Source organism: Passer montanus, unplaced genomic scaffold (assembly GCF_014805655.1).
Source record: "Passer montanus isolate IOZ18808 unplaced genomic scaffold, ASM1480565v1 scaffold1, whole genome shotgun sequence".
Classification (NCBI taxonomy): domain Eukaryota; kingdom Metazoa; phylum Chordata; class Aves; order Passeriformes; family Passeridae; genus Passer; species Passer montanus.
Genome location: NW_024356504.1, coordinates 4,274,011 through 4,286,484, shown reverse-complemented (window position 1 = coordinate 4,286,484; position 12,474 = coordinate 4,274,011). Strand labels below are relative to the sequence as shown.

The window sequence follows — 12,474 nt, the reverse complement described above, 5'->3', positions numbered from 1 at the left end:
GATCTTGGAAAGCATATGAAAAGATGATAGTAATGAGCCTAACCTCTAAGAAACTGTCACATAAAAGCTTTTGCCAAAGCTTATGGAGATATGTGAAACAAATTTTTAAAAGCATAGTAATGCTGTCAGGCATCCAAATTTTTTTTGTTAGAAAGTAGGGTTTTAAGTTGTAGAAGGGCACAGTGTATCCCATCTGCTTTTCATAACAGAGTTTTCAGGCCAGGTGTTTTGTTAGTACAGCTCTAACCCCAAAAACTTCTCATCAGAACTTTCTAAACTGATGAATAAACATTTTGGTGCATTCTCCTGTCTTGATAAGGGATTTATGTTAGTGCTGGAGGTAATAATTACCTGTGTGTTGAGCATAATGTTTTCATTTTCTTTAGTAGCAGGTTAATCTTTGTTACCTCCTCTACTAATGGAATACTGCAGTGTTCCTTTGTGCTATTTTATGGGTGTATTAGGATCTCATGACTTCCACAGTCTACTAAACAAGAAAATGAAATGTTTGGAAAACTGCCAGCATAATGCTTTTCAATACCATGTGTGGACCAGAATTGGGTGCAGTTTGTATACATTTAGTCATTCTGTAGCTATTTAAGTTAAAAGAGATGTTCTGAATCATAATGCAAGGGAAATCCCACCAGATGAGCTTCAGGTTTTAATTAGGTTTTCTGCACTTCATTGTTTGTTACTGTAGTCGTGCCTCATGATCACCATAGTCCTTAAGGAAGCTGGTTGTGCCCATGGCTCCTATTGAAAACCCACTCTTCATTAATGGAAACAGCTTTGCACAGTGCCAGGATGCCATTGCTACAGTCGCATGAGCATTAAATATCTGTACTTGCATTATGTTAGTAGATAATTACATCAGAAAGTACTGAAAGAATGAACGTATTCAAAGTCGCAAAGTTCTAGCACTTGAAATAGAAAGTGAGAAATCATCTTCCCAATCCTGCACTAATAACTTTCTTTTTGATTTCTGGATTGAAATTAAGGCTCTGAGTGCAATATCCAAGGCATGAAAATGGTTTTGAAGGACCAGATTCAGACCTATAGAATTTTGATGTGCCAGTACATCCTGAAGTGCAGCTGCTATTGCAGCTGAATCTAACATTCTAGCAAATGGTGTCAGGGGCCTGTGAGACAAAAAACATTCAAAAGTCATGTCTCTGCAGTTCTCCAGTGACATATCTGGACCACAGATGAAGTCTGCAGCAGAAATTGAATTCATCACTGGTGTATCAGTCATGAGACTGTCCCCCCAAGTTGTTGCCATCACATATCTTCAGCTTCTTAAGACACTATGTGCCCTCTGACTGGTGAGATGAGGAGCCTGTAGGCCATCTTTCCAGAATGTGTGCTTCTATTCCCTATGCTGCAAAAACAAAGGTCTAGCACAGAGAAGGGATAAAAGCCTGAGATGGAAGATAAAATCTTACATCTTACTCTGATGCAGAATGGTGTACTTTAGGTACTCTGGCCTGGAAAACGTTGTTGTGCTCTGTTTGCACTTGTGCTTGTACCATAAATATAGCACTGTAAGAGCTGTATTGGGGGTTGGTGTATAGTCCTGGGCATCTTGGGGAGCATCAGAAATGACCTTTGCAAAATTAATTGGAGAGTGGTTTAGTTGTTAAGTAGCTGCAGAAATACATGTGTTTCTGTAACACTTGTGTGAACCCTAAATTTCTGCAGAATTTATATATTGGCCAAATCTGGATGGTTTTTTTTGCGGGTGTCCCAGGTAGTTTAACCACCCCTATTAAATTCATTGCTCAACAAACTTGATTTGCCAAATACATTTGCCAAAGAGAGATTTGCCAATACATTTTGACCTTAAAATCTCTTTTTCTGTAGCTTTATTTTAAGAAATAACTATGCAACTTCAGTGGAAACCTTACAGTTCTAGGCAGGTGGAGCTAGAGTGGCAGAATGCATATGACAAAGCTGTAGTCAGTGCCTAATTTTAGCAAAGTTACAAAATCTTGAAAATACATTGCTGGGAAATAGTATTGTAAGCTCGCATATAATAATATAATCAATATAATAATTGATAGTACTGTAAGCTCACATATAATGCTCCAGGTATTTGGGGAAATCCTTCCCTGGAAAAAATGCAAAGGAACAACTTCTTGGAAGTAGTTTGGGGGTTGCTTGGGGTTTCTAAAATTTTTTTTGTCATTTTAAAGGTTTTGTTGGTTGTTCAAGTTATCACAAGTTCCATTAGCCTGTTTTTGTATCATCAGTACCACAAAGAGCAGGGTAAAAGAGTGTAGCCAACCCCACTGCCCCAGTGCCTACCCACAGAAAAACAAAATAGACAAAAATGTGTGTTATGAAAATGAGTTCTCATTTACTGCAAAGCCTTGTTCAAAACTGTGAAAAGTGTTTCTGGTGCCATTCATGATCACTGAAGTGGTAACAAGAAATCTGACTGTTTAGAAATCCTTATGGTGGTGGTTCTGGCTTTTGGTTCTGGTTTTTACTTTTGTTTTTTGTCCTGTAGCTAAAACCTTTGTTCACAGTTTAGCTAATTTCATATAGTGAAAGCTGTCTTGTGAACAAGCAGTTATTTTTGGTTTAAATAAGGCAAGGAACTCCATGGCCCATGATTTAAGATGTTATATTTTCTTGGAAGAGATAAGTGGACTTTTTGGTAGCATTGTCTTACTCTTGCTACCTAAAAAGATTCACATACATGTTTTTAGGCAATGTATTTTCATCAGGACTTTGTCTTACACCAAAATTCTCCTGTTGTACTGATTTTAGTATATAAATTGGGCCCTGGGCATCCAAAGGGAAGGCAATGGGCTTAACCTCTGGCTTTATTGTGCATATATTAGTATGGAATGTATTCTAAAATTTAATCATTGCTTTGTGATGAGTGAGTTTTAACAACCAAAACACTTTCTTGATTTGTCTAAGTGAATTTTTTTTCTATCATAAGATTACCAGTCCTAATTTAGCAAACTTTTGCAGTGCAAGAAAACCTGCTCATGGTTTGTTTTTCAGGTCTTAAAATCATGGTTTGGGAAGGCATCCTTACACTTTATCTAGTTGAAGCCTATGTCAAAGACAAGCTTAGAGAGCAGTTGTAAAATCAAAAAGGATAAGTGAAGGCATCTTATAAAACAGTGTCAGTAAATTGATGCAAGAATGGAAGGAGAAGGAATTTTTTGAAACTGAAAGAGTGAGGGTAACAGAAAACCCAAAGAACCCCCAGCTGTTAGTGTGGCTTTAGAGGTGGCAAATTCAGCAGTAAGTTGAAGAGGTTGTAATCAAGTATATGTAGTGATATGTTTAGTACAGTGTAGAGATCTTTGAAGCACTAGAACTGATTTAATATTTTTTGATACTGACTCTGTATTCCAATGCATACCACTGTTAGTAAATACACTGCGTCTTTTGTAGACGGTGGACATTCACAAAGAGAAAGTTGCTAGAAGAGAAATTGGTATCTTGACTACAAACAAAAACACCTCAAGAACTCACAAAATCATTGCACCAGCTAACTTGGAGCGACCAGTTCGCTACATCAGGAAACCTATTGATTATACAATTCTAGATGATATTGGACATGGAGTGAAGGTAGGTGATATTGTTAAAACAGCCAAACTGCAAATTCATTGTCTTTGTATATTTTCAAAATAACCTGATGCTTTTCATGGTAATATACCAGTTTCTCCTTGCCTGGACAATGTGTCTACAAACATGAGAGGAGTCCTGTCTGATTTCCAGTTGTCCCTTCCCCTTCTCTTGTCCCAGTGTTTCTAAATGTTGCAAACTCACCGAATCTGATTTCTGATTGGGACTGTGAGCCTCACCTTCAAAAACGGTTCTGAATATCAACTTGTGTGATGCTGCTGTTATTGCCAGGGATAAATATGGGGGCTGAAGGGCTGATAACCATCACTTCTCTGCATGAATTAGCACCACAGAGCGTGATCCAGCTGTAATTGTCACTGGTTTACTTTGACCCTCACGTAAAGGAAAGGTTTGCATGAGAAATGTTATGGGCTCCCTTTTCTTCTTTCTGCCAGGGTCAGTTATACACAAACCCACTGATGTGCTTTGTTAAAGGGAGCTCTACAACTTTTGTGCCATATGGTTTTGGGATGGGAGTGTTACTGCCAAGTTTAAAGCCAGCTGATTTTTCCCTTGCCAAGACAAGGAAAAAAGAAGGAATTTCAGGGCAGAGATCAGACTGAGACACAGCTAGTGGCTGTTAGATCAATGTACACAGCAGCAGTAATATAATGTGTGAGGTTAGGTATGTGTTTTAAAAAACATATCCTGAATATAAACACAGTCTTAGCAGGTGTGAGCTCATTGTTAACTTGTGCTGCCAGGAAAACAACTACGGAAATGAGAACACTGACAGTATTAAAGTTCCAGGAAATGAAAGGTAAATAGCACAAAGTGATGTCATTTTTACAAGGCAAACTAACAAATCTGTAAACCTGCTACGTAGCAGTAAGGTAAGATGCTTCTTCCAGTCAAAGTACACCAGAATTTCTTTTGCTTGACTTGTAACTGGATATCTCTGTTGTCCTATTTGATTTGTCTGCCTGGTTGGCCATTTGAATGGCAATAGGTTGTTTAACCTAACTTTTAAAATTCAAATTCTGAGCAGTTTGATTTAAGTATCTTTCCCCAATTTTACTTAAGGTCTTTTCAACATCCTGTTTGTTAACTGGGAAGTCTCCTTCCTCCCATCTCTTACCCAAAGAATCAACCTCTGAACAGATTTTAAAATAGACAAATAAAAAAGCATACCAAACTTTAATAACTACAGTTTTGACCAGGAAAGTATTACCAGTTGTGTGTTAAAATCTGCTACCAATTTTGAATTTATGCAGGTCAGCAGATCTCCTTGTGGATATGGATGGAGCATATGAACCTGTAGGATTGCTGTTGCTAGTATTTTAATCATCACTTTTTGGTTTAGGGAGATAATTTTAAAACTCATTAAAGAGTAGTTTTTAATTGCTCTGCAGCACCATTGTATTTAGAACTGGCTCTAAATCATTATAATTGGTATCCCACTTACCTCAATGTAGCAGTCATACTAAGATGCAATGAATTATGTTCTTCTAAAAGAACATAGTTCATCAAATGGATGATGACTCAGGTGTGTTTTACATCCATTTGTTATGCTTGTGATAGACTTAAATTGTATTTACCATGTACTGTGTTTATCTAGAAGATGAATAAATATTGTGAAATACTTGTGAAACAATAGCCAGAGAACTTGAAGTCATGCTATCCTTAAGATTGTAAATGTGTTCCAGTTAGCTTAATCCTGTGTTTAGGACAGAAGAAAGAACTGCTTTCTTGCTGATGAGGGAAAAGGTGGCCAGTTGTGCTTATGAACTAGTTTTTGTTCTGCTTGAGTAACTCCAGATTAGTTTATTAGATCTCTGGCTCTAGAACAGAGAGAAAAAAATGAAATCTATAGATGCTTTAAATTTGTGTGTATATAGCTCTTTACTGTTTGAGCTGTGATACCTTTCCCTTCAAGTGAGCATTCAGAAGGAGTTGTTGTATAGACAGCGTTGAAGTACCAGTTAGCATCAGGGTTCCTCAGTCTGCATTCTTTGTCCTTTTTCTGCTGAAGGGCTTCTGCTCCAGTACTTGGACCTGGAATTATGTATTTTCAGGCTAGGCAAAATGCTGATGCAGCAGACATTCATTGCCACCCCTGAGAAAGATGGCAAGCTGGACAGAATAACGCAGGCATAACAGGGAGGCTTCTTGGCTGAGAAATTCAGTATGTCATGCTGAGAGAAGTGGTACAGGCCCCTAAGCATCTTCTTCCTTCCATTCAGAAATCTGAAGCATAGTGGAGACAATGTTCAGGAAGGGTTGCTCTATAGTATGGTTTCTGAATAGATGTGAGAGAAGTCAAGTGCTTCTGTATCATCTCAGCAGTTCTTCCTCATTTTCCCTCCCTGAAGCTACAATGCTGCAAAAGTCTAAAGAATCTTTCATGTGAAAGAGAGTTGCTTTCAATTTTTTTCAAATGTTTCCCAAGTTAGAGAGTCTTCCAACCTATTATTCCTGCCAAAGAGTTCTTAAGTCAAGAAAATGGGAAAAAATAAGTGTTCCCTTCAGAGAGGTGTGTACTAAGGCATTGTAGTTACCAGGCAGTGCTGCTGAGGTCTCTGCTGATGGACCTCCCAGTGTAACTGACCACTGGGGCCAGTACAGGGGGACCTGGTTTTCCAGTACAGCTGTACGAGGCAGAGACCATATTGGTAAATTGATCCACAGAACTTTAAACTCTAAAACAGGAGATTTCCTAGTAAATCAGGTTATGTTTCTTCTTAGTAGAGAAGGGTCTCTCCTAAACTGATGGAACAAATCAGTCACTCTGCATGCTCTACCATTTATCCAAATATTTAAATAATTATTTATTTGAATATTTAAATATTTACCTGAATATTTGCTGTTCAGTGCTGCAGAAAGTTTAACAAATCTAATTGTACATTTAGATGAATTGAACTAAAACCAGATCATTCAAAGGGAAAGACAAGTAATTTTGAAAGAAATTACTGTGGAGAAAGATGTATGATATTGTGCCAGTAAGATGCAGAACTTAGTGTCAAAAGCTAGCACTTAGGCTTTAAAGTAAGATTTTGCTGTTGATTAATGTCTTACTTCAGGAAATGTGGATATGTGATACAGTATCCATCAAGAGTGCTCTACTTCTTACAAGATGGAATGATTTGCTTTTGATCTTTGTTCAAGAGAGATCTCATGGCATCAAGTTAACTAACAGCATTCTCTATAAAAGAACATGCATTAGCTTAATATGTTAGAAGCTTCCATTTCAGCTACTTGTAAATGTGCTAATGCATGTAAACAATTTAAATGAGCTCAGACTCATTGATAAGGCTCAAATAAAGCTTTGACAGCTCAAATAAATTAATCTCTGAAGTTAATCCATCTAGATCTCATGATACATTTTGAAAGAAGCTGCCTTTTTGTTGGCACTGTCAGAATTTGAGTAAACAGTGTACAAGCATTTGAATGCTAATTTTAAAGTAATAATTTAAAGGCTTTGTAGTCAATGTATATTAAAATTTTCAGCTTGAAGACCTTTTGTTCATGACATTCTGCTTTAACCACTCTTTCTATGATCTACTGATACATTATTTTGTTAATGCTGAATGCTTAACTTTTTTCTTTCTTTTTCCTTTCTCTTCATATCCTGAAGTTCCAACTAACCTTTCAATGCTTTTTTTCCTTACCTCTTTTATTTGCTCCATTTATGCATTAAGTGGTTGCTTAGATTTAAGGTAAGAAACCCCAGGGCTGGATTTCCATTCTTCTTCTGAGATTATTACACACGGGGAGATGATTGACACCAATGCTACAGATTGTTTAAAACAACACCCGCTCTCCCTTCTGTGTCACAGAACTTCTGTTGAGTCACTCATTGTGGATAAGCATTTTGTGATATAAATTGATGTGTACATGAATGGAAGTTAACACAGTTAATTTTAAAAGCTTTATGGTCAAATATTAGCTGCCCTCAGCATATCTAGCAGATCATTTATGAGGGAGGGATGTTGTGCTAGCCTTGAGTAGACAAAATGTACATGGACTAGATAGCAGCTGAATATGAGCCTCCCCCTGTGTAATATTCTTTTTATCCTATATACGGTGTAAGTTACGGTTTGATTTGGATTAATGTTTCAGTGTGAGATTGCTCAGATAATGGGCTCCAAAGGTGTTTAACAAATTCAAATCTGTATATTATTTTTTAAAGTTGCAGTATTCTTATTTTTTCAGAAACTGATAGCAGTGCTTAAATACTCAGAGGTACTCATCTGTGGAAACTTATAGAAATTTCATAATTGTGTAAAATACTTAATAACTGTTAAACAGCAAGATAAATTATTTATTTAATTGAATATTAAATGAATAGTGCATCAAAGAACTCAGGCTGAAGTATGTCAAATTCTTTAAATGTTAGTAGTCTTAGTGGCTGCAGAAGCAGCAATAAAAAGCATCAAATCAATTAGACAAGCAGTTAAATTAAGTTACATGATATTATGGTGGAGTTCATAGTACATTAATTAATAGGTAGGTTATAGGCTTTATTGAGTATGAATATCCTCCTCCTCCTGAAGTGCAGCTGGTTTGGGGAAGGAGGGACTGGAAGGTTTTTAGTAGCAGGTGCCACCATTGTAATGAAGGAACTGTATTTTAGAACATAGAATGCCAGTATATAGAATGAGTATATTAATTAAAGGAAGTTCCAAGCTGACGTGAAATATTTTAAAGTATTTTCTATGCTTGGAAAAAGCTAAAAGAAAATCCTGCAAATTCCTGAGATTGCTTATAACACCAAGTGTTTCTGTAGATATGTCCATGATGTCCCTGTGAAATAGGACAGATGGTACTTTTAGTCAGGTATTTAAGTATATGTAGCATCTCTGATAACAATGGAAAACTTGTAATTTATGAGAGAATTCTCACATGTTATTTGAAATTTATTTTTACAAAGGTATGTGAGGTGTACAGTATTTCAACTCAGCATTTACATGCTTTTGAGAATGGCAAAATATGTCTTCTCCCTGTTTTTTACTGTCTGTTTACATAACATGGGTACTTTTGATGCTGAATATGTCTTATTCTGGGCACACTTAATATTGGATGATGGTTTTCTCATTGTTCTTTAAAAAGCAATTTGCAAACTCAATTTTCTTTGTTGATCTCTGCAGTTGCAGTTTATAAACAAGTAATGACTGTACTAAGAAAAGTTTTTAAATTGTGCAATTACAGATTGTATGTGAGCTGAAATACCTGTGCATTATCTGCAGTGGCAACTAGAGTTTTGTACAGCTTTTCAGAGTAAATATTTTTTCCTGTTTATAGGTTTGGAATGAAACCATTTTTTGTTATAACACCATTTCTTTATTTACTAGAGTGAACCCAGTCAGGAATTTGATTTGAGGAATCAAACATGTCAGTCAGCTTCTCATTGGCAAAACATGAGGGTTTAAAAGAGAGAATGAAAAAGGCAAAAAGCTGTGCATCATCTCTCAGTAGACCTGAGTTACTCTTGGTCTCACTGTAGTCCCTGTGCATCAAGCTGAAAGAAGAGTGAAAAGCAGTTAGTAACCCCAGTTCTGTGTGAATGGTTATTTTACTTCACTTAAAAGTGAATGGATATGAACTGTTTAGCTTGCTTTTCTTTTTTGTGACTGCAAAAATCCCTTAGCCTTACCTAACAGCTATGATATTAAACTGACTGACTGTAGCATTGGATTTGTGCCTGAGTAACTTAAATTTTAAACAGATTTTGAAGAAAATGTCAGTTACAAGGCAGAGGAAAATCAATTGAAAATTACATTGTTTAAGCCTTTTTGTATTCACCATACTTGGCTCTTCAGTTATTTTGCATGGGTGGATGTGGTAAAAACAAGTAAGCTCACTTGCTTGAAGCTTCTGCTTGTGGTCATTTGCCAAAACAGGGCTGAAATTTATACATTTTGCTTCCAGATAAACTGGTTAATGAGCTGACAAGCAAATGGTGTGATTAGACATGCACAGTAAGTATTTGAGTGGCTGAGCACAGCCTGAAAATAAATTTACTTTGAGGTAGCAGATGATGGGCCAAAAATCTATTAATCATCTCTGTAGCATTAACAAGATGAAGCAAGGCATGGAAGGGAGTTTTCATTCAGCCTTGGGGTGTTTTTTCCCGTAGTTGGATATAAAATTGCTGAAGAAGGTTGAGGAACTGCCTGAAGGTTCTGAATATAATCCGTTAAACATCACTGAGGGGACACTTTTCCTTACTAGGTTTTGGGCAAAAAATTATTCTTTTGTTATCCTGGAAGTTCTAGAAAATACAGTGTGAATTTAAAGCACCACTTAAAAATTTGCGGCTGTGTCCAGCTTTAGAAGTAGCTCCTCCTGAGGTTTTATAGTGTTGAATATCTGGTATTCAGGATTTGTGGGAGGGGGGATCAACCAACCAACCAAAGATAAGCCAACCCTCCAAAAAGCCCTCCTTGCTTGCTGTCTTGCAGGTAAGTGCCTCATGTCTGTAAAAATGCAGGACATTGATGCAGTTGGTTTTGCAGTCTTGACCAGCTCCCATATCTCACCAAATATGTATTTCTGCACTTCCTGATTTTTTTTTTTTTTTTGCTTGGGAAAATATTCCCAAGAATTAAACTGAATGAACAGCATAATTTATCTGTTTTAGCTGATTTATTTCAATACAAATTCTTTATACAGTGGAGTGCTAAAGAAATTCACTATGTTACATGCTGATAAGTATGAAGGAAACTCAGTCATATGTAGGACCATAAGATGGTATTTTAATAACTGAAATCTATGAAAAACTAGTTGCCAAAAATAGAAATTGGCCAATTAAGTCTTAATTATTAAAAAAATTAAGAGGGTAGTTTTTCTGAATGCTCTAGTCAGTGCCATATTGTGTCTTAAAGTCATCAGATGGTACCTTTCTAAAACTGTAGCTCAACAATAGAAAATATTGGATGAAGTACTATTGCACCCTTTTGAAACAGAATGGTCCATAGAGATCCATTTCTTTACAGATCTCTTTATAGCTGTTACTGTGGGGCTGGATCCCACAGCGTTTTCTAGGATGACTGACTTACCAAGGATCTGCTTATTAGGTAGTTTCTGTAGTTTCTTCCTCAGCAAAACTTCCAATTCTGGCTCCAGTGCTGACAAAGTTACAGCTTTGGTAGAAGATATTTTTCTGTGGTGAGTGAGCTTGCTAATTCATCTATAAAAAGCTTCTGCAAGGTATCCAGTAAAAAAAAAAAAGAACAAAAACTTAACCAAGATCTTTTGGTGTTCCACTACTTGTGTTGGTAATTTTGGGTTTTGTTTGTTTTTTTTTGTTTTTTTTTTTCTGTGAAAGAGGAAGAAAAAATCATTTGAAAAATCCCTGCATGCATGAGGCACATACCCTGTGCCCTATTGTCTGTTTACAGGGTTGTCTTCCTGCTTTTGCATCAGTCAGCTGTGGTTTTTTCCTGAGCTTTGTGCCCAAGTCATTACTGCCTCTCTTTTTTTTTTTCTGTTCTAAACACAGTGGTTGGCTGGTTAACTGTGCAGTTGTGAGCAAAGGCACAGACAGATACTCCTTTATGTTTCTGGTTGCAGGCTCTCTTTTGCTATGCATTTTCTTAAGATGATTTCCCAGATTTAAACTAGAAATCAGCCCCAGCCTGTGGGGCTGAAACAAACCACCATCAGACAGATGCATTCCTCTGCTTCCACCCTCTCATTAAATCAGCTGCATCTGGGTAGTTCCAACTGTGCAGAACCAGGGGAAATAATGTCTGAAACAGTGCAACTTCTGGCAAATACCAGCTTACTTCAGAAAAACAATTTTTTAAACTTGACAGCAAATGCAAATGTGACCTTGAGTTCTGGTGGTTGCTTCAGATTTTAGATGTTTGTAAGAGGGATGTGTGTGGGTGAGGATTTGTGTATGGAAACTGTATTTACAACCATATGTACAAAATAGAAAAGGCAATACAGTAAAGTTTGGAAGAGAGGAGGCATTAATGGCCTTCCTTCCCCTCTAGTAGAAATTGTTATAGAAGGAGACAGATGTGTATATTACAGTGCTTTAATCTCAGTTGTAGTTGGTGCAGTTTTAGATTTTTTTAGCATCTTGCATGCTCTTATTTCCAAGGGTCTGTCCATTTTGGTCAGAACTGTTGAAACAATGGTATCTTTTTAATTTCTCTTCTGTGATTATTTGGCAGTAAGTCAAAGGGGAAGTTAGTAGCACAGGGTTGTTTAACTTAGAGTAGCTGATCTTAAAGCTATCAGTCCTGTCAGATTTGAACACAACCTTGTAAATTCTGGTTACTTGCTCTCTGAACAGTTCAATTTCAATGTTGAAAAGTCATTTCAAAGACCCTGAAACTAAACCTACTGTCAGTAAATTTCCTCATCTCTCAGGTTGGGATTTTTTAAGGATAGGTTCTTTTTACTAAGTTCCTGGGCTATAAAGGGGTCATTTTTTGTTTGGCCACATTTTCTAAAGCTTTCTTCCCATTCTGTTTCCTCCACCTCAGCCATCCTTTCTTTTCATGTAGCCATAGCCCTGGGGATGCCTAGAAGTTCATTTTTGTTCTTGCAGTCATTGTATATAAAATAATAACATTATTTATATTAAATATATGTAATTTTATATTAACTGTGAAGTGATAGCCAGTGATTACATCATCTTGTCAGAAACAAGAGTGTAGCCAGTTAAAACCCCTAAATGGACTATTTAGGGCACACAGATTGGTCTGTCATCTGAAGACATCCAAAAGCAGAGGCTGAGTGGGCTGTTTGAAATACAGCAAGTGACAATTCAGTGAGCATTTAATTAAGGTGGATTTTGTTCGTTTGTGGGTTGTTTTTTTTAAACTGTAATAGGTAGGTGGGTGAAACAGGCATGTTTAATGAAAGAGGAAA

General features: G+C 36.8%; 1 protein-coding gene across 18 annotated transcripts in view; it reads left to right on the top strand.

The window, feature by feature from the left end:
* ABI2 (abl interactor 2) overlaps nt 1-12,474 on the top strand; it is a 61,198-nt gene that overhangs the window by 31,420 nt on the left and 17,304 nt on the right. For 7 of the 18 annotated variants that reach the window (XM_039717808.1, XM_039717568.1, XM_039717297.1 and 4 more), the window contains exons 3-4: nt 3,415-3,591; nt 7,287-7,304. The exons of 5 other annotated variants lie outside the window; for them this stretch is intronic. In XM_039717808.1, the coding sequence (XP_039573742.1) occupies nt 3,415-3,591; nt 7,287-7,304 (195 nt within the window). The remainder of the gene's footprint in view (nt 1-3,414; nt 3,592-7,286; nt 7,305-12,474) is intronic. 6 more of the 18 variants (XM_039718305.1, XM_039718070.1, XM_039718218.1 and 3 more) reach the window with 1 other exon arrangement.